Genomic DNA, 26095 nt, shown 5'->3' on the forward strand with positions numbered 1-26095 from the left:
CGAGAAAACGTAATTTTGCAACTTAATTTGTTTATAAAAATTGGGCAAGAATTCGGCTCGGTAACATCGAAAAAACGATTCAGCGACCCAAAAAACATAAAGTAAGCTGAAGTTACTGAGGGGATCTCTCAAATACACTCAAATGTTACCAGCGCCCGGACTAGGGGGTGGGTACCCGGGTACCCCGGTTGTGCATTAGTGTGGGAAAAGTTGGTTGTGCACATAAGGGTTAAATAATGCAGTCTATAAAAATATATGTAAGAAACAAGATTTTATATTGTGTTGTTCTGGACTTTCTTCCAGATCATTTTTCTTCTTTGGTTTTATATTTTATATTACAAGTAATCACTATGCACGCTGAACAAACTGAATATTGTTAAATTGAACAAAGAATATAAATAATTTCAAATTCTCGTATGACATCATTACGTCATATTAGTAAGCCAATCATATGCCATAAGTTCTATGTCCAAATAATCAATCACGATTAATAGAGGGTTCATTTCTGATTATTTTTCTTTTTAGTAAGGATGCCAACGAGCTTCAGATTCTTACCAAATTACCGGTAGCAGGAACGACCATTTTCCAGCGACAATTGTAGTTATTCGCAGCGCCGGCTTTGCACGATTATTTCGACAACACCAGATTTAGCGGAATTGTATCTGATCGACGCAACTCAGTGAACTAGCGTAAGTTTTTAGTAGTGACCTATATAGTGCGACGTGTTAGCTCGCAATATAATCTCTCTCTTTCTCTTTTTCTTGCGAACGCATGTCTGATACGCGAATGCGCTAGCCTCTCATCAACTCTGTCGTATATATAGTTTGCACGGTAATGTAAAACGGCCCGTGTATTCATTTTATTTGTCTAACTTTTGTATGCGACTAATCCGTCTTTAAGCCAGCATATCGGGCGACACAAGTGTAAAGTGGCGCTATTTTAGACGCCGACAGATGACAATAGCAGCGATTTACAAGCAATGAGGCGACAATTAACCTCGCATCATACTTAGACAACGACAGGTTATTAATTAATACTCTCCTTCTGTTAGTTCGGGACTGAATATCATCATATATGCAATAAGAATCCCCAAATAAAACCTATTATTCTTATGTATTTCAATCGCTTAAATTCGAATCCATAACTAAATTTTTCGAGAAGTTGGTAGAAATTTGTTCAAACAATTATAAAGAAACGATTTTTTTGAACCGCACAAATTTCTTTACAAAATATGGTCGATCCTAAATTGTACATTATAAAATTTTTTCAAAATGTTTTTTGGATAAAACTTGTAAAATTTCGTGTAGTAAAATTAACTATTTTAAAAATCCTTAACTTTATTTTTGGTACTAAAGAAAGATAATGAGCCGTTCAAAAATGATTTTCGTTCGCTTTAACGTAAAAGCGCAATAAACCAATTTTTTTTCAAAACTGAGATGTTACGATTAAGTGAACATCCAAGATGAAAAAATGTTCATAGTAATAACTTTATTAGAAAAATTTATACACTACAGTGAAGAAAGCTTATAATTTGTATTGCTTAACATCAGCTTATCTTCTTTAACTAATTTTTATGCAATTTGGAAAAATTCAGCGGTGGATTCTACAGACACTAAATACATAAAAAATGGAGAAATTCAAAAGTATAAATTGCCCGCCTCATGGTCGGTTTTTTCAGCTGAAGCTCACGCTGTGAGTAAAGCTGTCGACTCAATTGCACTAATGGATATGAACAAATTTATCATCTTCTCCGATTCAAAAAGTATACTGTCAGCATTGAAGGAAGTTAACTCAAAAAATACTGCAATAAAATCAATCAATAACAAACTTTTAGATTTAAAGCACAGGAATAAAATTGACAGCATTGTTATAGCATGGATACCTTCACATTGTGGAATCAAAGAAAACGAGATAGTTAATCAAGCCGCAAAGGAAGCAGCAGCTATGTCCAATGACACTGTGAATATTGAACCCCACCCTCATACAGAGAAAAAGAAAGAACTGTCGTCTGCCATAAATGAGTATTGGAACGAGCTGTGGAAGAAGGCCCCTGCCTTAAAAATTCATGAATTCGTACAAAATTTCTTCGACAATAGGCCAACTCTCGATGTCACACGCAAAGAGCAAGTCATTCTAACAAGACTCAAAATCGGACATACGAACTTAACCCATATCCATCTAATCACGAAGGACAAACCAAATAAGTGTGAAAAATGTGCGGTGTCGCTATCAGTGAAACATTTACTATTGGAGTGCGCGGATCTAGCTGAAGAAAGAAAAAGTTGTAACCTTCCAATTGAATACTCGAACTATTTTGCAAAAAAAAAATCGTGCTACAGTGTACTAGAACTTCTGAAAAGAACTAAGTTTTTTCATTCAATCTGACTGCCTTTATTTTTCTCTTTCCTTAATTTATATGTATATGATCTGCTATTTAATTATCTCTTTCAATTATTTCTCTTGAATCAATCATGTATACCAATGCAAATGAAAATATTATACCACAATCATGTAAAACGCTAACAATTACATATCTCGACTATTCTTATGTAGAATGCTATTAATCCTGTAGTCACTAATAACCAATTTGGTGGATGTGACTTTAAATTGTTAATAAAAAAAAAAAAAAAAAAAAAAAAAAAAAAAAAACATAAAAATAATGGATTTCCACATTGTATACGAGATCATACGTAGCTCCCAGAATCATGACCCTTGTTTGTTAAGGTAATTTCTCTCTGTCCCTTTTCCCATATCTTCCGTCAAAGGTAAAAATCAGGCAAATAGCTATTAATATCTGACTAATTGTACAAATTCGTTAGTATCAGAGTAATTAATTTGTTTATTTCATTAATCACGATATTATTTTAATTTACTTGTGGATTAAATCGAACAGTACTGATAACACAGAAAATAGAAAAATCAATCATCAGTACTTTTATAGTAAACTAGACAGAATTGTAAAATCAATTTTATACAGGTTTATCGCAATTTAATTATTAATAATACAGGAAAGTATAGGACTTTCTGTAATCAATTTTTTAAAGGCAAATTACTTTTAACTCGCAATAGTTTGACATTTAAAAATTACAATTATGTTGGAGTAGAGGATGATTCGTTTGAAATGAATTCAATTCGATATTACCAGGCTTAAAATAAATTTCATAAAACTAGTCGTCAGGCTTGTGGTTACCAACGGAATTCTATTATGTTAGTGGAAAGTCGGATACATACGTTTTTAACTGTTAGCTAATTAAGAAAACGGTGCGGTACCACAAAAATGTCAGTTTGTATGTATATTCATATACGTATGTCTACGTATGTGGTGAATTGATAGTCATTGCATATCTTCGAAAGACGGATACCCACCAGCGAGAACGGAGATGATCGAAACGCAATGGGAAGACGTGCGCTGGCACGTTGAAGCGAGAGATCTGTGAATCGTGGGAGCAATCCCTTAAAATACAGGTACGCAGGGTGGGACGATTTTGAATGAGCCCCGAAAGGGAGCTTTAGCTGGTTGATCGTCTTGGGAATTTCCTCTGACTGTCCTAGCTGGATCTTTCTTTCGACGTCCCGAATTTGGGTTGGCCTCTGCGGGGCAGTGGTACGTGGTTAAGCAAATCTCGTAAGATTTGTATGCCGCGTACTTCCGACGCGGATGCCGTTCGAACAACTAGAGTCCTGTTCCGCCTAGACCGAGAGTCAAACCTTCAGTTCCGCTCTTCTTAAGCGCTGAACCTTGAAAGGATCGGTACTCCTCTCGAGAAGGTCGCCGTCTTACGAGTAGATTAACAAGGCTTCGACTCCCTGTGAGTGTCAGGGATGTCGTAGCAAACTTGACTTCCGGATCTCCAAGGTAGTTTTGAAAGCGAAACCAAGGAGTGAAAGACAGTGGGCTATGCCAACCTTCGGCGCCCAGGGAGAGGGGTGGTAATGTCCGACGACGCTACACCTCCCTCAAAACGGAAAAGTGCAAAAAACAGAGACTACCTGTCATTGCATATCGTCCAAAACAATTCAAGTTACAATCTAGTCCAATCAACAGACAAAAATGGCCTATTTCGTGCAAAAATTAAGGGATGGATTCAGCCAACGTAAATCGCTTCGGATTACGCAAATAGAAACTCTATATAAAATGCAACTCGAGATTTTTAATCAGATTTTTTTTATCTGTATGTATTTTATCTGTAAAAGTTTAAGATAAAAGTTGTAGACATTTCCAAAAGCTACAATTTGAGTCGTGGGATTATTTTCGTTTGTTAGTTATTACGAGGGTCGTTTGAAAAGTCCGTGCTACTGGTGCGTATCGAGGTTATTTTCAGTTAGTAGCATATCTTGGATGAGCACACACCAAATTTCAGCCTGATAGGTCTATTACTTTGTATTTAACATTCATTTGAATCGAAGAAATCGAGTGGTTATAAAAAATTGGAGGAAAAAGAATGTCGTGTGTTAATTAAAATTACTTTATTAAAGGCAGAACGCCTCGGGAGATTAAACAGAAGCTTGAAAATCATTATTATTGTGCACCTGCATTAGAATGGTTTATAAGTGCTTTCGAAATTTTCGGACTGACCATATTAGCACAAAAGACTCTGAATGTTCTGGATGCGCTGTTAAGGTCACCACTCCAGAAATCATTAATAAAATCCATGATATGGTGATGGCTGACAGAAGAGTGAAGGTGCGTGAGATTGCTAGGTCTGTAGATATCTTGAACAAACCGGTACTTTTAGGTATTTTGCACCAACATTTGGACATGAAAAAGCTATCCGCTAGGTGGATACCGCTATTGCTCACGATTAACCAAAAACTAGATCGTGTGAAGTGATACAAGGACAGTTTGCAGCTGTTCCAGTGAAATCCGCAAGACTTTAAGCGTCGTTTAGTCAGTGTGGATGAAACATGAATACATCACTACACTCCTGAGACCAAAGAATAGTCTAAAGAATAGGTTACCAACGAGGAATCTGCTCCGAAAAAGGCCAAGACAATTCTTTCGGCCGGGAAGGTTATGGCGACTGTCTTTTGGGATTCGCAAGGAATAATTTTCATCGACTATCTGGAAAAGGGTAAAACCGTTACAGGCGAATATTATTCATCGTTATTGGATCGTTTGAAAACCGAGTTGCTAGAGAAACGTCCACGATTGGCCCACAAAAAAGTCCTCTTCCAGCACGACAATGCGCCAGCTCATGCCTCAGCAGTTGCGGCCACAAAACTGATGAAGATAGGGTTCCAACTCGTTTCACATCCCCCCTATTCTCCGGACTTGGCTCTGTCGGACTATTATTTATTCCTAATATGAAAAAATAGATGGCGGGGAAAAGATTTTATTCAAACGAGGAGGTGATTTCAGAAAAGAATGCCTATTTTACAGACTTGGACAAATCCTATTATTTGGAAGGGATTAACAAACTAGAGCAGCGTTGGATGAAGTGTATAAGTCTAAAAGGAGACTATGTTGAAAAATAAAAAAGATTTATTAAAAAAAATCAAGCAGTTTTTATTTTTGCACGGACTTTTCAAACGACCCTCGTATAAAAAGCCCGTAAAACCCCCGAAAAGAGCCATTTCTACTATATCGAATATTTATTGTAAAAACGACTTTTTTTGATGTTTATCTCTCTTAAAGGAAACCTCTTATGATTCTAAAAGAAATGAGTCGTCGCACGATTATTTATTTTTATTAGTTACTGAGTTATTCTTATTTGTTAACTAAGAGACACCCAAAGTACGGGGATGGAACATTTTTTTAGCCGAATACATCAAGTTGCAAAAGAGCTCAATCTCTGTCAAATCGTTAATTTTGATAAATGATTAGGGGCGAATGAAAAAATTAATTTGCAACACCTTATTTTTGATGTAATAAAGTGCACTTTCTTTTCTGTATAAACAATTAGATTTGCGGCTATCCTATGTACTATAGAAAATTCTTTGAAAAAAAAATTTTATTTTCGATCAATAGGAGCCAAGTTAAGATTTTTATTTTATAAAATCACTATTGTTGTACTATTGAACATTAGCAAATCGGACTAACGACGTCCAATCGTTAATACATTACATTTTCTTATTACGATACGAGGCTTTATATAGTTTGGCTCTTTAACAATGATTACAATTCAACAATAATTCAACCATGAGAAAAGCTCTCTCGCACGCTTGAAAATACTAAAAGTCTGCATTCAAATAATCGCGGTTGGTAAAAATCAAGCTTATCTCGCGAACTAGTGCATCAATTTCGATCATTTTAAAAAAATTTGGGGTAGCTTCAAAATTTATTACGAATGGTCTATTCATAATTACTGTATTTATTTCCCGTAATTTATTATTAACTATACTCATCAGGCGAGTTCGAATTAGCATTACGGTGCAATTCTAATGACTCGATAATGGTTTAATAAAAAGGTTAATTGTTAATCGTCTGACCATAAAACCCAGGTATACAAGATTACTCACTACGAATCCCAGGTATACGAAATAACGGTCGGCATTGATAATGATCAGGCTCACAACTACAAGAGTTTTTCACTTATATCAGTGTAGTAATCTTGTATAGTAGTAATTAATTAGTAATATAGTAATGAGTAATCTGTTCGTTCGCCCCTAATCATTTATCAAAATTGACGTTTTGACAAAGAGATTGAGCTCTTTTGCAACTCGATATCTTCGGCTAAAAAAAAGTTACAGCCCCGTACTTTAGGTGTATGTTAGTTAACTAATAAGGATAAATCAGTAACTAATAAAAATATATAATTGTATGACGACTCATTTTTTTAGAAATATAAAAGCTTTCCTTTAAGAGAGATAAACAATAAAAAAAGTCGTTTCTACAATAAATATTCGATATACTAGAAATGGCTATTTTCGAGAGTTTTTCGGACTTTTTACAATAGCTAACAAATGAAAATAATCGCGCGACGACTCAAATTTTAGTTTTTGGAAATGTCTACAACTTTTATCTTAAACTTTTTCAGGTAAAATACATACCGTGGCTTGCAGATTGAAGTAACCTGCATTCGCTAACTTTGAGCCCTTAGAAATAAAATTTTACTCAAAATCTCGAGTGTCATTTTATATAGAGTTTATATTTGCGTTACTCCGAAGCGATTTACGTTGGCTGAATCCATCCCTTAATTTTTGCACTAAAATTTCTCTGTTGATTGGACTAATTACACAGGTTTACAAAAAAAAAAAAAGATGTCCGGATCTTGGGTCAGACCATATTTTTCTTATGTATTTTTTGACGCTGAATTCAAAGAAATTTTTGGTTTTGCTCTATCACGTCAGAATTTTTGGCAAAATCAAAAAATATGTCGAAAAAGTCGATTATTTTGTAAGAAATACGACAAACCTTGGACAATATTCAACATAAAGAAAACGAATATGTAATACCACTCAATACATCCAAAATGTTAAAGCACTAACCGTTTAATCAAAAACGTCAACTTCAACGCCGACCCTTAACCCTCTTACCTCCTAACACTACCCCTAACAAACCACAAGCACGCTCACCCACGTAATCCAGAAAACAGTGAATTTAATCGCTAGTTTCTTAGCCATCAATCTGGTATAATACAGTGAGAAGATTAAACTATCAACTTTCTGGTTAAGCAGATGTATCTCACCATTCAGGCCTTATCCTATGAACCCCTAAAACTACCCCTAACAAACCACAAGTAGGCTCACCCACATAACCCAGGGAGCAGCAAGTTTAATCGCCGAAACAATCTGGTTCAATTCAGTTAGATGGTGATCGTTGAATTATACTCAACGAAATCTATAAAATTAATATCTATCCCTACCCTTTCAAATCCCTAACAACACCCATAACAGTATTTCTAACAAACCAGAAGCTAGCTCGCTCACTTAAGGGAGGAGTAGTGACCAAAAAACGCTTTTTTTATGAATTTTTTACAGAGATATGGCTTAAAATATTTTATTAAAAATAAAGGAATATTGTCGTACATCATTTCGACAATCTTTAAAAAAATTTTCATAAGAAAATATTGCAAAATAAGCCCATGTGAGAGTATTTCTGAAAACGTCTTTTTCAGAAGGTGCTCTGCGGTGTCCATCAGCATTCATCGTAGAATCGTCTGAAATCAAAAAAGTTTGATTTTTTAGATAAAGTGTATTAAGGGGTAACATCTATGTAGAGACGTGTTTTTGAAGGACATTTTCGGAATTTTTTTTTAGAAAGACATAATATTTAATGCAAAATCTAACAAGTTGTCTTTATTATACATGGTTTGAACTACACAAATTAATTTTTACAATGGATTTAAAAACAAAATGGCGCCTGTATAGAGCTATAAGTAGAGCAGCAATTTTTAGAGAGGCCTCCACTACCACCAATTTTTTATCGTCGCTATTGATCTGAAACACATAAATTAAATTTTTATTTATTGTATGGACTAAAAACAAGAGAACTACGTAGGGGTTTTCAAAAATATCAAATTTTAAAATTTTTGCAAAAGTTCGAAAAAACATTTTTTTTTTTTCGTTAAAAAAAGCATGAAAAATCAGCCGTAAAATAAAAAGTTTTCAACTTTTCATCAAAATCCTACGCTTTTCTCTAGAAAATGCTGTTTTAAAACTTGTACTGAAATTTGAAATCGATCGGATCAAAATTGACTGAATAATTATGGTGGTAAAGTGAAAAAAAGTCGTTTCGAGAAAAACACTTTCAAAGTTAGAAAACGGGAAAAATCGAACATAGTTTTAAAAATATTCACTATAAACGGTTTTCACCTTCATTCAGCGATGCCAGCACCATAAAGTTGACCTCCAAGTTGGTATGTCCTTGCTGTTCTTCTCTTCTTGACGATTTCAAAGCCAGGCGAGCCTCCCTCGCCGCGTCAGTTAGCGAGCGCTCCGAGGACTGGATACGCTTCTCGTCAAATTCGGCGCAATAATTGTAGCAATTGTCTCCAATTTTGAGGTCTAACACACTCATCACGTCCATAACACTTGAAATACCGTCATTGAAGATGCAAACAGCAAGATCAGCGCAAACAGAGAGCACGTTCATGCCACTCGACACATGTTTTGGCGCCATCGACCACAGGAGCGCGTTGAAACTTTCGTTGCTGTTTTGTGTGTAGCCCCCCAGGCAGCGATCCAATAACTCATCCTTGGTCAAATCTTCGTATATTGGTTTGATGGCATCGTAAACTTCGTTGTTGAGGGGCTTCACGTGCTCGTAATTGTTTAAAGTACCCTCTGCTTTCGCTCGTTGCCATGTACACCACAAGTCCACGCCGATCGGACAGTGGTCATGCTGTGGGTTCTCGTTCGTGGATATTTTATAAGAAAGTGTTGTCCAAATAGCATTCTTCATATTCTCTAATGAATGAGGGTTACGACGAATCGCCAAGCCATAATATTTATTGAGTTCGTCAATCAACTTCCCAGTAAGTTTTCCTCGTCCGCCCAATCCTTTCTTCGTTTTGACAAGATTTCGCAAGCGAGTGCCCATACGTTTTTGTACATGACCGATGCACTCCTTTTTCTTTATTTTTATATTCAATTTCTTATACGGATCTAATTCTTCAACCCCTTTGTAAGTTTTCCTCGTCCGCCCAATCCTTTCTTCGTTTTGACAAGATTTCGCAAGCGAGTGCCCATACGTTTTTGTACATGACCGATGCACTCCTTTTTCTTTATTTTTATATTCAATTTCTTATACGGATCTAATTCTTCAACCCCTTTGTAAGTCTTACAGTCGCTGTCTCCAACATAGTTCACGTAAGGCACACCGTGTAAAAGGATAGACCGACCAAACATTTCTTTTGCAGCGTCCACTTCCATTTTTCCTGCAGATCCTTTATGATTCGCTTGGCATTCATTTTCATGCGTTTCGAACCACTCTGCATATTCTTCTGTGCCTTCTTTCTTCTTCCAAAACTCGCAAGACTTACAATAGCTAGATTTCACAACAATATCTACAACTTTTCCGGTTGTCCAACCAATCAAAGTCACTATACCAAACAGCGATGAGAAACCTCGTTTTCTCCATGTTCCGTCGCCAGAAACTGTGATCCCCTCTGTTTGTTCATTTTCAGCAGATAATTTTATTTCTTCTTGAGCTGCTTTCTTCATACTTGCGTCCCGCACGCTTGCTGTTGCTACCAAAATTGTCTTCACAATAGAGTCATATACGGACTGAAACATTGGACGAGGAATTTCCATAAACGCACAGAATTTTGACAAGCCATTCAAACCCACTCCTATCAAACGCGTTGCCAATATTATCCGACGATTAATATCATAGGCATTTCTGATAAATGGACTATTGGGCACACTAGCTATCACTTTTTTTTCACTTTTTTTGGCACAAGTAGAACAAACGATGTCAATTTTGAAGCCCAAGCCACGTTTTGATGATTGGTAGAATTGCACTGTTGAATGGCAAATACGACACACAACATGCTCTGAAATTTCTGAAAAAACTGACACAAAAGCAACGAAGCAATACATGAACGCCGGATCAACAGTCGCATCGCACGGGGAAGCATTTTTCAGTTTTTTCGCTGACGCGCTCACTCCTGACAAATCAGCTTCTGCTTCGTAACGATTCATAGGACGATGCTTTCCCATTTTTCTTTTGCGATTCGTCGATATGGTGCCTTTTTTTGTAGCAAACACTGGTTTATTCGACGCCATACTCATGAAAACTTTCGCTGCAATAGTATTTGAACTCTAGAACACAACTGTCAGTTAGCGTGGTGCCAACGGTCAAACTGACGCCACACTTATACACTAACACAAATACATTTCAAAATCGCACTAGTGCCACTCTTGGGCAGCCTTGTGTACTATTTTCGAGTAGAAACAGTCGTAAAGGGATATCTCAGGTAAGTAAGCATTTCGGAGCGAAGGGCGCACCGCGGGACCGCGACCGCGCAGCGGGATACCTAGCGTATAATGCTCACAACTCAGAGAAAAATTTTTTTTTCGTAAAATCACTTTGGGACGTTCTTTTTAACATGTTTCTCTACTATATTAGCTTAAAAAAAAAAAATTGAATTTTTGAAATTTCTACATAGATGTTACCCCTTAATCTACGTTGAATTCGGGATCATTTGCTTTGCTGTTCAGCGTTTCTATTAGACCTCGCAATGCGATCCGCATTTTGCGCTACAGCGTAGACATGAGCGCTCATCCCAACGCCGATTCTCATATCATGCATAAACATTAATAAAGCACCACAATCTTCGTTGAAGATACTGTCAGCAACATTGGCTGCAAACTGAACTAAATTCTTGCTTTCTGATAACTTTTTTGATGAGATAAACAGATCGATTGATTTAAACCTTCGTTGGTGTTCTGCGTATATCCTCCAACACACCTTTCTACAAGTTCATCTTTACTCAAATCCTCATATATAGGCTTGATTGCTTGTATAATATAATCTGGTAGAGGATTATAGCTGTGTGTGAAATCTTCAATCGTTTCTGCTGCTAGAGCCTTTTGGTACAACAAACACCATGAGTTTTGCCGCTCATACATTTGTCGTGCTGCGGTTTTTCATCGGTCGATTGTTGGTGATATAATGTCCCCCAGATGGCAGTTTTCATTTTTTCTATAGACTCGCAATTGTGTCGAATTGTAGATCCGTAATACCGACTCAAGTTGTCAATCATTTTCCCACTCAATTCACCTTTTCCACCTAGCACTTTACTTCTTTGTTTTTGGCCAAACTTTTCCCTGATTTTACGACTTTATCGTCTACGGTATTTTTAACTAACTCTCGGAGACGGGAACCCATTCTTTTTTTAACATGCCCAATGCACTCTTTTTTTGAACGATAAAATCTTTACCATAAGGCGTCGCTTTCAGTAAATTCCCATAGGTTTTGGAGTCCCCGTCTTCAACGTAGTTGACGATTTTTGATTTTTAGACCCTACCCTGCCACTTCTCCTCCCACCCCCCAACCCAGAAAGTAATTTCAAGTCCCTTGCCTTTGACAATCGCTTTAATAAATTATGCACTAAGCCCCTTTGTTGGTCACAATTGTTTTTTTTACTTTTTGCTTTAGCCTTGAACAACGCCGTGGACGTAGTAAATGGATTAACGTGAGTCCCCTTGCCTCTCACCTGGGTGCTTGTTTAACGTGAGTGCCCTTCACTACCTTAAACCCATTTACTTCCTATTTTTAGCACTACCCAGAAACAACGACGTGGACGTAATAGGATTATGTTTCCTTTGGGGTGCTTTATTACCGTGAGTTCCCCTTGTCTCTCACCGGGGTGCTTGTTTAACGTGAGTCCCCTTGCCTCTCACGATCGGGGTGCTTGATTAACGTGAGTCCCCTCGCCTCTCACAATGTCATATTCTATATCTATTTTTTCTGTTCGAAAGATCTTCTCTTTGATTTTCGTTTATAAGTTGATTTTGTATCTCTCTTAAGGGTCCAACAGTAATCTGATAACATAATTTTGTCCCAGAAACCTTGGTAACGTCTTTCAATTTCTTTTAAATCTTGATGAGCACATTCTCCTTGCTCTCCACTTACAGCTCCAAGATTTTCCGGGAATTTTTCTAAATAAGAATGTAAGAAATATACTTTTAAGCTCATTAAACATCCCAAGTTTTTGAAGTTGTCAAGCATATTTTCAACAATTTGTTTATACTGAGGATCTTTATTATTTCCTAAAAATTTAGTGACTACTTCTCTAAAACCTTTCCAAGCTTTTCTTTCTAAATCTGTCATTTTTTCTTCAAAAGTTTGATCTTTTAACAATTCTCTTATCTGTGGACCATCAAACATACCTTCCTTAATTTTGGCTTCTGACAACTTGGGAAATTTAGTACGTAAGTAGATGAAGGCATTACTATTTTGAGCTTTTAAAGCTTTTATAAATTGTTTTATTAAACCTAACTTGATGTGTAATGGTGGTAATAGTATTTTAGAAGGATCAACTAATTTCTTTAAAATAATATTTTTATCTCCAGGTTTTAACTCTTCTCTTATTGGCCAATTTTTTTCTATATAGTGCTGTTCACGATCACGACTGTCCCATTTGCAAATAAAACAAGGATACTTAGTGAAACCACTTTGCTGTCCTAGAATTATAGTGACAATCTTTAAATCTGTGCAAATGAGCCATTGGTGCTTTTCGTAATTAAGTTTCTTTAATACAAAACTGATGGATTCATATTCTTCAGTAAGCACTACAGAATGAGCAACTGGCACCGAAGCATATTTATTACCATTATGCAGTAGTAAAGCTTTAAAACTTCTTTTTGTAGAATCCAAGAAAAGTCTCCAATCCTCAGCTAAGTAATCTGCATTTAACTCGTTTATAAGTCCTTTGATATTACAATAATATACCAAAAAGTTTTCTTCCAAAAAATATTTTCTGAAAGGCTCATCTCTATTGCGGTAATGAGTAACCTTAGTTCCTTTTTCTAACAAGTTTTTTTCTTGCAGCCTAGAAGCAAGTAGTTCTGAACGTCCTTTAGAAAGATCTAACTCTCGTACAAGATCGTTTAATGTCAATTGGTTAAATAAAATTGGAGTCTTCTCTTCGAAAAAAGAACTGTCATGACAATGAGAATCTTCATGTTCAGATTCAGTATTATCAGAATCTGTAATCTCTTCTTCATCTACAATCACATCATTAGTTTCAAGTTGTTCATTAGATTTTCTCCTTATGGTACTAGTTTCATCATTGATGATTGGAAAAGTCACTGAAGATACTTTTGGATATGTAATGTTGTATTTATTTTTAATGTTATAACCCGTAGTGTTACACAAACAAAAGTAACAATCATTCCTATGATTTTGAGGTTTTCTCCATATCATCGGAGATAAAAAATGTCTTGTGCTATCGTCACCGTTCTTCCACCGTCTTAGTCTGTGAATGCACTTTACACACATAGTCTGTGGAATCCATGGCTTTTGGATTTCATTTGAAGATTTCTCGTAACATTCAATATACCAAGATTGCAATAAATCCGTGAATTTTTTTCGTTCTTTACTTGTAAGGTATTCACCACACATAATACAGAAGTGATTGGGATCGTTACTACACTGATTCATTTTTTCCATTTTTATCCTAAAATGTTAACGACATATTTGCAAGTATGTATACAGAATTCAGGTTTGTGGGTTTAGAGAGAACTTGAATTTTTTGGTCTGTGTTAGAATTTGGGATTTGAGGTTTGCGGTTTTGAAACTTGGGCTTTAGAAAAGTAGATTTGGAGTTTATAATTTGTTGTCTTAGGTTTCATAAGCTTCCAATTTATATGCATTCAATTGGGGGTTCTGATTTTAAGCAGCTTTGGATTTGTGGGCTTAAATGCGGTGGGTTTTGAAATCGTAAACTTTGAATTTGTGAGCTTGAAGTTTAAATAACTTCGATTTTATTACATTACAATTTTATGAGCTTGAAATCAGGGGAACGAGAGTTTAAAGGCTTCGAATTTATTAATTTGAGCTTCGTACGTTTGGGTTTGTGGGTTAAAAGTGTAGAGATATATTCTATAAACTGCTAGATATATTTTTATTGATTAAAATGACATGATATTTCGTAAGCTAAAAAAAAAAATAAGATGGTAGGCTACTCATACACGTAACAAACTAAAAGCAGACCAACACACAGGGCCCTTCTGATAGTATTGAACTCATTTTTTTATTTAAAACTACAGATTAAACTTGCTGTTTGAGAGATAGCCTGTTTCAAGTATGTTAGAGATGGTGTAATAGGATCCGAGCGCTAAGGGTAGGTATTCAGGTTAATTTTATTGATCAGAAGGTAGATTTAATTGGATGAAATGGATTGTTCCCAAGATAACTGGCAATTAAACAACTTTTTACCTTATTAGTGTGAGGGGGTTGAAGGGTTAGAAAAAGGTATTCAGGTAGATTTAGTTAATCAAAGAGTAGATGGTTCAACATTCTATTTGTATTAAACTTGATTATTTTATAGAAAACTGGCGATTTAACTTGCTACTCTCTGGGGTATGTGAGTAAGCCTGCTTGTGGTTTGTTAGGGGTAGTTTTAGGGGTTCATAGGATAAGGCCTGAATGGTGAGATACATCTGCTTAACCAGAAAGTTGATAGTTTAATCTTCTCACTGTATTATACCAGATTAATGGCTAAAAAACTAGCGATTAAATTCACTGTTTTCTGGATTACGTGGGTGAGCGTGCTTGTGGTTTGTTAGGGGTAGTGTTAGGAGGTAAGAGGGTTAAGGGTCGGCGTTGAAGTTGACGTTTTTGATTAAACGGTTAGTGCTTTAACATTTTGGATGTATTGAGTGGTATTACATATTCGTTTTCTTTATGTTGAATATTGTCCAAGGTTTGTCGTATTTCTTACAAAATAATCGACTTTTTCGACATATTTTTTGATTTTGCCAAAAATTCTGACGTGATAGAGCAAAACCAAAAATTTCTTTGAATTCAAATTGAATTCAAAAGCGTCAAAAAATACATAAGAAAAATATGGTCTGACCCAAGATCCGGACATCTTTTTTTTTTTGTAAACCTGTGTTATTAAGCTTTACAATTACTTTTACTTATCTTAATTTAGTTTTGATTAAAGTTTTAGTTAATAATTCGAAGTTATTTAATTTTTTTATTTTTTATATTTTCTTTATTTTCCTATTTATAGAAAATCCATTCCTCCCGAACGATTTGAACTACGATTGTGAAACTTGTCTGCGAAAATTCTCATTTAAGTTAGACGTAAATAAATTTTGAATACTATCGGTTCATATTTTTAAAAGTTATTGTAAGTTTTCATTTTTACATTTTTTCTATTTTTTTATGTCCAGAAACATTGACTGTACCTCAACGATTTAAGCTACAAAATTATGAAGCACTGAGAAATCAATATTAATGATAAAATACAAACGTTTTAATGTGTTTATTTAACTTAAAAATTAAAAACAAAACCAAAAACATCAGAGTTGAACGTAAAAAAGTTTTCTAATTCAATTAAGCGTAACTACATTATTATTTATAGCATAATCATTAATAACTATGAAACTGTCTCATCAACAAGTGATATCAAATAGTTTATTTGTATATGTATTTGTACTAACAACTATAGAAAATATATTCCTACGCTATTACAAAAGTAATAATAATAAATTAATGAAAACACAACCCACATAAATTTGTTTTAATATATACAAACGCCCTGCGGGATTATATCTTAAATTTTTTCTAAAAAATGTTCGGTATATAAGGATTTTTATGCTCTTCAAGAAAGTATTTTAATAGTTTCATTAGCAACAGTTATTCTAGCTTAGTATTTTTTGCAAAGTTGCATTGAACACGATAGCAATGGATCGTTTAATTTGATTAGCCACAGATTCAATGAGTAGTTCTATGATATTTATTTTATGCCTAATAGTTACAAATGGAAGTCATTTCGAATGAATCATCCTTTACTCCAACATAGTATTTATAATTTTTTGATACAAACTATTGTGTCTTCAAAGTCATTTATTTGCTTATAAAAAGTGATTTCAGAAAGTTTAGTACTTTCGTGTAGTTTTCAAAATTAAATGCGACTAATTGACTATATGTGATTGATTTCGCGATTTTCGTAACTTTACTATAAACGTTTAGCTAGATGAATATTTGTTATATTTCTTAACTGTTCAGTATTATTCTATTCAATCATTAAAGATATTTAACAAAATATCTTGACCGCCGAAATAAGCAAAGTAGTCTGATTAAGTACGCCGAAAAATAAGTATATATATATTAGATTTTAATGACTACTCGCTTGGTGCCTTACGTGAAAGACGGGGTGATAGGGGCGATATCATATGTGTCCATGATTAAAACTTAAATGATTGACAAAAAAAAATTCCACTGGATAAAGTCGAGTATGCAGTTGGAAATGATGAAATAGATAATTACTACTACAAATTAATTTGTTCTATATTTTTTGTTATTTATTTATTTAAAAATCACAATTGCTTGCGACATCTGTACATAATAAATATATCCAAACTGACAATCAAAATGAACAACTAAGATGAGATAATCTTTTGAATTATATCAAGAGTAAGAAAAGGGAGATATCCTTCTAGATAAGTGTTTACAGGAGACAAAAGGATGAGTAGTGATAACCGGCATACAATGTTGAAAATAGCATAAGATTTGAGATTTTCACATGCAATCGAAAATTAAACGATGAATATTTCAATGAAAGATTCAAAATGATGCGAAATTGAGTTCAAAGTAAATATATAAAGTGATAATGACACTCAGTTGTAAAATTATTATTAGGGATTAATATTTAGACAATTGTCAAAGTTTTTTCAAACGTCAATAGATTTAAGAAACGAAAGTTCTAACGAAAGTCTTATTCGGAGGCCTGCAATGGCTCGGTCGGTAGGGCGACGGACTTGCACCCGGTAGGCCCAGGCTTGATTCCCAGTCTCTGATGATTGATACAAGCACCACTGAAAAAAGTTTCGTGTGCTTTGTTTTCAAACACATTGCAAGCCTCCGTCGCTGATTAGCACTGATGAAGCATAAATAGAGCGACGTTAAACGAAATAAAAAAAAGTCTTATTCGAAAAATTAGTAGTTGCTCTATAAAATAATGTGATATAAAGCAAATTAAAGCATGCATTATAATACGAGAAAAATAAGCTCTCAAGGGTATTCTACATAATACAAAGCTTGTGAATAGCAAGAAAGTAAATAGAAATTAGAGAAAGGTAAACTATACGAAGTTGAGATAAAAACACAAAAATGTAATAAATACCTTAGAAAAGAATTGACTTAAATTAATTTAGAGTGCCGTGACGATACTGTAACTGTTAAATATGATGCGAATGGATAAATAGGGAGTATGAGATTACAAAGCGAATTTCGTAAAACCACTCTATATTTATTCCAAACTATAAATCGAGATTAACCGTGAAAATTCAGTGCTAGAACATAATTATGCGGAATGTCATACCATACAAACATTCATTCATCAGATATATAACATGAACACTCGATTCGTGCTTCACTAAATTAAAAAGAAATCAAATTCCATACGCTCGATAAGACAAAATCATGTCCCGCATTTGTGCTACTTGACTCAGCGCTGGATGGCGATGAAGCTATTTCCGTTCCTCTGGGTATAAGGTTGCAGATTTTTACGACGTTCTCATTACGTGAGCTCATAGCAAAGAGAAGGCTGGTTGTGAGGCCGGACGTAGCGATGGCAATCAATTTGGACATAGAAGGCAGCAGGATGAAAAGTTGTTACCGATGTGAAGGTTTTCAAACGAGAGAACGAGTGAGAGTGCCGAGCGAGAAAGCCAGGCGTCAAAACCACCGATTTGGCGCAGTAGATAAAATCGAGTTGACAATGATCGCCGATAGAGTGATATTCGACTGAGCGCAATGAATGGCTAGGCGGCAATTATAAGTTTATGACGTTATAATACATACAACTTTATAGTTAAAATGTAATATGACTAAAATAACATCACGAATAAAAAATTTAATTTTATTTACATTATTATGTAACATGAGACTAATATCAAGAATTAATGACGATGAAAAATTCACTCTAATTGATTTTAAATACATTCTTGTGTAACTTCAACCTTATGATGAGATAACATTTATGAAGGTCGTTTGAAAAGGCCGTGCAAAAATGAATATTACCTGATTTTTTTTAATAAACCTTTTTGATTTTTCAACATAATCTCCTTTTAGGCTTCTACACTTTATTCAACGCTGCTCTAGTTTATTGATCCCTTCCAAATACTAGGATTTGTTCAAATTTGTAAAATAAGCATTCGTTTCTGCAATCACCTCCTCGTTTAAATAAAATCTTTTCCCCGCCAGCAATATTTTCATATAAAGTAACAAATAATAGTCCAATGGAACCAAGTCTGAAAAATAAGGGGGATGTGAAATGAGTTGAAACCCTATTTTCATCACTTTTGCGGCCATATTACTGAGGTATGAGCTGGTGCGTTGTCGGCATGGAAGAGGACTTTTTTATGGGCCAATCGTGGACGTTTTTCTTCAACTTGGTTTTCAAACGACCCAATAACTATGAATAATATTTACCTGTAATGGTTTTACCCTTTTCTAGATAGTCGATGAAGATTATTCCTTGCGAATCTCAAAAGACATAACCTTTAGGACCAAAGGAATCTGAATCTTCGCCTTTTTCGGAGCAGATTCCTCGTTGGTAACCCATTCTTTAGACTATTCTTTGGTCTCAGGAGTGTAGTGATGTATTCATGTTTCATCCACACTGACTAAACGACGCTTAAAGTCTTGCGGATTTCACTGGAACAGCTGCAAACTGTCCTTGTATCACTTCACACGATCTAGTTTTTGGTTAATCGTGAGCAATAGCGGTATCCACCTAGCGGATAGCTTTTTCGTGTCCAAATGTTGGTGCAAAATACCTAAAAGTACCGGTTTGTTCAAGATATCTACAGACCTAGCAATCTCACGCACCTTCACTCTTCTGTCAGCCATCACCATATCATGGATTTTATAATTGATTTCTGGAGTAGTGACCTTAACAGCGCATCCAGAACATTCAGCGTCTTTTGTGCTAATATGGTCAGTCCGAAAATTTCGAAAGCACTTATAAACCATTCTAATTGCAGGTGCACAATAATAATGATTATCAAGCTTCTGTTTAATCTCCCGAGGCGTTCTGCCTTTAATAAAGTAATTTTAATTAACACACGACAATTTTTTATAACAACTCGATTTCTTCGATTCAAATGAATGTTAAATACAAAGTAATAGACCTATCAGGTTGAAATTTGTTGTATGCTCATCCAAGATATGCTACTAACTGAAAATAACCTCGATACGCACCAGTAGCACCGCCTGTCTGACTTTGCACGGACTTTTCAAACGACACTTGTAGCTGAAGCTGTAAAAGAGTGAAAATGAGTATAGGATTTATGTTGAGATGGATCTGTTAGGTCTCAAGACGTATCTTTATTCATTTACACTCTTTCAAAAGTGCAATTCCGAATTTCGTAAAAATCAAAACTATGTACACGTCCACCAGGAAACTATACGGCAGCAAAACACAAAGACCATACTCAGCATTACACAACGCACATTGAACTCAAAAGGAAAATTACCCAACTACACAGAAACATCAGCGATTAATTAAGCACAAATCTATGTATATAAGACGAACCACCTGTAAAGAGTCAGTCCATATTGTTACTCCGTACACGTCAGTTCGACAATTGACGAATAAACTTTACGTATCGACGCTACAGTCGCGTGCAAGCCTGTTTGACAATTTGGCTAACTATTCAATTACTACTTGTCAAACTATATTATTTGATCTTAATAAATATGCGATCCCTTAAAAGTGAGAACGTGCAACTTCATTATTTAACCTAACCAAATACCGAGATCTACAATACTGAAAGTACTCCAGAGACTGTAAGTACAACAAAATAATAAAACACATTCATTTCTATCCATATATCATATATTACTCATTACTTGTGAGCCTGAACCAGCCACTTGTATCATATTGGTACGTTTCGCACATTCGCTATTCGTAGTTTATGCACGAGACGTAACAAATTGGTTCCGGTACGAAATTAGAAAAATCATTTTATTTTATCAATTCAAAGTGCAAAATCGGAATAAATTACTTTATCCTACCAATTCAAACTTTTCAATACAAGCTTCAAGGCATCAATTAATAACAAATTAATAATTTCTAATTTTGAAAGAAATTTTTTTTTTTACAACAAATTACATTTCAACCGATTTCTTTCGAACTGAAAACACATAATATCAAATTCGTAAATTGTGTCATTTCGCAAGCGCGAACCGTGCTTTGGCGTAGTAACTTGACCATCGCGCGCCGCGACTAAATAACCTGGTAGAATCTAAAACTTAGCAAAAATTTTGGAACTTGAGTCGAAATAAGGAAAGAGTAGAGAAAAAGTAGGTCAAAACACCAATTCCTTATTTACTCATATACGAATTTGTTACTTATATACATATATATATATGCATGCTTATATAATTATACTTATATGAATGCTACAATATTATTAATCGAACGATATACGAATCATTTTACATGACTCCCTCCCAATAACCGAACAAATTTTAACTATCGATTTTTAGTTTTTTTTTAAGTTCACATTATTTCCTTTTGAACTTTCTTATAATTATTCAATACAATCTAAATTCAATACATTTACTTTTCCTTTTCTTTTCTCGAATAAAATGCCGAAATGAGTAAAAAAATTATCCCAACTAGCAGAGTAATTTCAAACGACTCGAAGCTTACGCGATCCCAAACGCGTAGCAATCCCCAATTGAAAAGCCTCCTACATAAAGAGTTAGAAAAAAGCGCATTCAGAAGAAGCAGCAAGATACAATACTCACCTACAAAAAAAGCAAAGAAAACACAAACGGAAATTACAAGAACCGAAGTTTCACCAGCAACTCAAACAGAAGAACAAGATTCAATTATACAAGAAAACAACTTTTCAACAGTAAATACCACAATAGACCTCGATAAAAATCAACGATACTCAGACTTTGGAGGAATTTACAACGAACAAAGCCTGATCTTAGGAACTTCAAAAGATACATTTTTAAATCGCGAACTACAAAGTCAAGAAGAAGGAAAAACACTTGCCGAAGAAGATAAACAAGAACTCACAATTCCGAAAAATTTTGAAAATAATCTACAGAAGGAAGACTCACGGAAAAGTGATTTTCTAGCAGCAGTAGATATCGACACACTCATCGAAGACCCGTCTACCACAAAGCAATAAACAAAAATCATTAGAGAAAATCCTACACCATCAATTAACAACATACCTACAAATATGGATAACCAAAAAAAACCAATGAAATAACAATTGAAAGATGTAGCAGCCTTCGTCGCGGAGTTCGATGGCAAAAACATATCACCTATGGAATACATCTCCATGTTAAAGGAAGTAAAAGATATTATAGACGACATCGATGAGAGAAACCTTACAAAATTATTAAAAATAAATATTAAAGGTGAAGTAAAAGAGGCAATAAGAGGAAGTAAAGTGGAAAATATAACAGACCTAATCAATGCAATCAGAACTCTATACCCCATCAAAGAAGACATACATGCACTATATGCGAAAGTTCGTCAGATATCACAAGAGGAAGACGAATCAGTTGTACACTATACTAACAGAATACGACAACTAGTATGAAGAATAAAGGAACTAAATAAATGGGAGGACACCATAGCAATAGAACGAACACAATTCGAAGCTACACTAGACAAAGAAGCAGCTAAAAGCTATAGGAAAGGACTAAAAGCAGAAATCAGATACGAAATAGGCCCAGGAACTACAGTACAAGATATGTCGACAAGGGCAATAGACATTGAAAGCGATATAGAAAAAAGGAAATATAAAACAAAACCAAGTAGAAACTATACATATTCAAACGATAAAGAAGAGTTCCAAGAAGCAAAAATCCTCACATGTCAAATATGCAGAGAATATTCACATGAAGCTCTATTTTGTCGCACAGCAGCCTGCGTATACTGTAAAGGAACAGACCATTTCTCGAATAGTTGCAGGAAAGTGCCAAAGAAAATTAATTTAATATGCAAATTCTGTAGCCAACCGAGTCATTCAATAAGTGCCTGTCGCTTAAACAAAAGACAAAATATCCACTGCCAATATTGCCAAGAAATGGGACATGAAGTAGATCAATGCCCACACATCAGCGACTACAAAGCATGCTGGAAATGCAACGAAACAGGACACAACCCAATAAATTGTAAGAATGACCAAATTTCAAAACAAAACAAATGCGAAAATTGTGACAAGATTGGACATACAATGCAGCAGTGCCCGGAAGTAATATGCAGAAAGTGCAATAATATGGGCCACCTCGTAAAAGATTGTAAAGCAGGAGAAATAAAAAAGTCTCTATACAAAATATGTGCTATCTGTGAAGAAGTAGGCCACGAACAAGACACCTGCGACCAAGTAAAAATCATGTTCACAGAATTCAAAGCTAAACAGAAATTTAAGTGTCAGTATTGCGAAGACACAGGCCACACAGCTAAGTATTGCCCACTTCTAAAAACGCAACCGCAGCAAGTTCAACAAACTCAACAACTGTCATATAATTCAAATTATAATGGATTCCAAAGGAAAGGCTGTGCCTACTGCAAAAGTCCAGGACATAATATAAACGACTGTAGAAAATTAAGCGCATTAATGAACAACACACCAACAAATCAACAAAAGATATGCGAATTTTGCAAGAAACACGGCCACGTAATTGATGAATGCAGCATAATCTTGTCACGACAAAAACAAGCCGGCGAATTCTGCGGAAAATGTAAAATAGCTGGTCACACAACACAGAATTGCTTTAGAAATAAAGGAAGAGTGGGAAACTTCGAGGCCCTTTCTGGAGGGAACGCCTAAAAAGGGAACACAACGAAAAAGTGCCCCACAACAAAAAGATACAAAAATACAACAAGTCAAAAACACAGCCAACATAGAAGCAAAAACATACGTATTGAAAATGGAAAATTTACTGCAATATATTGAAGTCGATGATCCATATTCAAACAAAAAACTCAAATTGTTGATCGATAGCGGAGCTCAACTAAACATCATACAAAATAACAGTATTTCAAAACGAGACATAAATAGCAATGAACGGATACTGACCTCCGGAATAATCGACAAGTCTATCAAAACCCTAGGATCTACAAAGATACCAATACAAAATACATACTTTGATTTCCATGTAGCCCCGGACACTTTCTCTATTCCATACGATGGAATTCTAGGAATAAACATTTTCTTAGACTACAAGGTGAGACTAGATGAAGGATACCTAGAAATCAATGGAGAAAAAATACTCGTAAAATCTACAAAAGATAAATATACAACTCCCACAATTACTACACTACAAGAAAAATCGATTGTTACTTCAAATCAAGAAGCCAACAATACAGAAGAAATTACAGGAAAATACGACATTACATCAAAAAATGAGGACATATCATTATATCAAGATCTAGAAAAAGTATTAACGACAGTAAACGAAATAAACACGCAAGAAAAAGAAAAAGCAGAGCAAGCACAAGAGGAAGGCGACGAACAAACGTATCAAGCAAATTTAGCAAAATTCATGGAAAATATAAACGAAGCTCTCGAAAATAAAAAAGAGCAAACAGAAGAAGAATACATCATGGACAACTATTATACTTTTTGTTCGACATTAGAACAAAAAATAAAAATAGAGGACAATACAAAACAAAATATACAAATACAAGAAGCAGAATTATCAGGTAACGAAACTATAGATACACAAAAAGAAATACAAAGGGAAATCATACAAAAAAAAGCCCCAGAAACTCAAGACACGAAAGAAAGACGAAACCGACTGATCGAGGCAGTAAAGCTAGATCACTTAACCCACAAAAAAAAACGAGCGATAAAGAACTTAATTATATCATTCGAAGACATATGCTGGCTAGAAGGAGATGAACTCGGCATGTGCAATATCGAAGAACACGAGATCAACTTAACAGACGAAAAGCCAGTATATATCAAACAATTTCCTTTGCCCTACACACTGAAACAAGTGGCATTGGACGAAACAAAAAAACTAATCGCAAACAAATTAGTTAGACCTTCAACAAGCGCATTTAATGCACCAGTATGGGTCGTTCCAAAAAAAGGACTCACCAAAGAGGGAAAAAAAAATGGAGATTAGTCATAGATTACAGAAAATTAAACGCTAAAATAATACCAGACCCTTACCTAATACCTAACATATTGGAAATCTTTGATTGTATAGGAAAAAACAAATTTTTTACAACTATTGACATGGTTTCTGGATTCCATCAAATAAAAATGAAAGAATCAGACATTCACAAAACCAACTTCAGCATACCTGGCTTAGGACGCTTCGAATTTAAAGTGCTACCTTTTGGATTAATCAACTCGCCAAGAATTTTTCAAAGAGCACTAACAACAGTACTCGGAGATTTAAGAGAAAAAGGCTTCTGCTATGTATACATCGATGACGTAATCATTGTAGCAAATACAGTAGAAGAACACAACGCAAGATTCAAGCTCATAGCACAAAAGCTAAGGGAAGCAGGACTCAAATTAGAAACCAGCAAATGTAAATTTTTTCAAAAAGAAGTAGAATTTCTAGGACATATCATAAGCGAAGAAGGCGTAAAAACTGATCCAAAGAAAATCGAAGCAATACCCTATCCCTAAAATAGTTAAAAATATTAGAAAATTCTTGGGACTTACTAGCTATTACAGACGCTTTATAGACAACTTTTCAGATATAGCCAAACCATTAATACAGCTATTACAAAAAGACAGAATTTGTCTGGAATACAGAGAGACACAAATCATTCGAAAACTTAAAGAAAGCTCTATGCTCTGCACCAATACTGCAATATCCAGACATGACAAAACCCTTCATAATAACAACAGACGCATCAAATTTCGCATTAGGGTGCGTACTCTCACAAGGCAAAATAGACGAGGACAAACCAATTGCATTTGCATCAAGAGTGCTAAAACCAGCAGAAAAAAAGTACCACACATACGAACGCGAAGCATTAGGAATTGTATTCGCTGTGAAAACATTCAGAAATTACATATACGGAAATAAATTCACAATAGTAAGTGACCACAAACCACTACTATCTCTCAAATCTGCCGACAATAACTCCAGAGTACAAAAATGGAGACTCAACCTACTGGATTACGACTATGATATTATCTACAAACCCGGGAAGATAAATACAAACGCAGACGCATTATCAAGAAACCCTGTAGAAAATACCATGGTAACAGTCGTAACCAGAGCACAAAAAGCTAAAGAAACAGGAAAAATACAAACAACAGACATACAAAATAACAATACAAAAATAAAAAGAACAATTAAGAAGAAAAGAAAACAAAAAACAAGCCCAAGGGATAAGAAAAAACAAACAAACATCCAAGATTACCCACCAGAAATCACGACAAGCAAAGCAGATCTAGAAAAACAGAAACATGTAGTCTTCACAAAAAAACCCATAGATTCACGGAATGACAACGTTGCAATATT

General features: G+C 35.0%; 2 protein-coding genes across 8 annotated transcripts in view; both read left to right on the forward strand.

Annotated features, from left to right (window-relative positions):
- LOC131674343 (ephrin type-B receptor 1-B) overlaps positions 1-26095 on the forward strand; it is an 819189-nt gene that overhangs the window by 98520 nt on the left and 694574 nt on the right. For 6 of the 7 annotated variants that reach the window (XM_058953013.1, XM_058952971.1, XM_058952996.1 and 3 more), the window contains one exon: positions 526-689. The exons of the other annotated variant lie outside the window; for it this stretch is intronic. The gene's annotated coding sequence lies outside the window, so the exon portion shown is untranslated. The remainder of the gene's footprint in view (positions 1-525; positions 690-26095) is intronic. 7 annotated transcript variants of the gene reach the window in all.
- Positions 22684-23430, forward strand: LOC131674017 (CCHC-type zinc finger nucleic acid binding protein-like). Its single transcript, XM_058952450.1, has one exon. The coding sequence runs from the start codon at positions 22684-22686 to the stop codon at positions 23428-23430; it is 747 nt and encodes a 248-aa protein (XP_058808433.1).

The sequence above is a fragment of the Phymastichus coffea genome, unplaced genomic scaffold (genome assembly GCF_024137745.1).
Source record: "Phymastichus coffea isolate CEN01 unplaced genomic scaffold, Cenicafe_Pcof_1.1 PCOF00014, whole genome shotgun sequence".
NCBI classification, from domain to species: Eukaryota; Metazoa; Arthropoda; class Insecta; order Hymenoptera; family Eulophidae; genus Phymastichus; species Phymastichus coffea.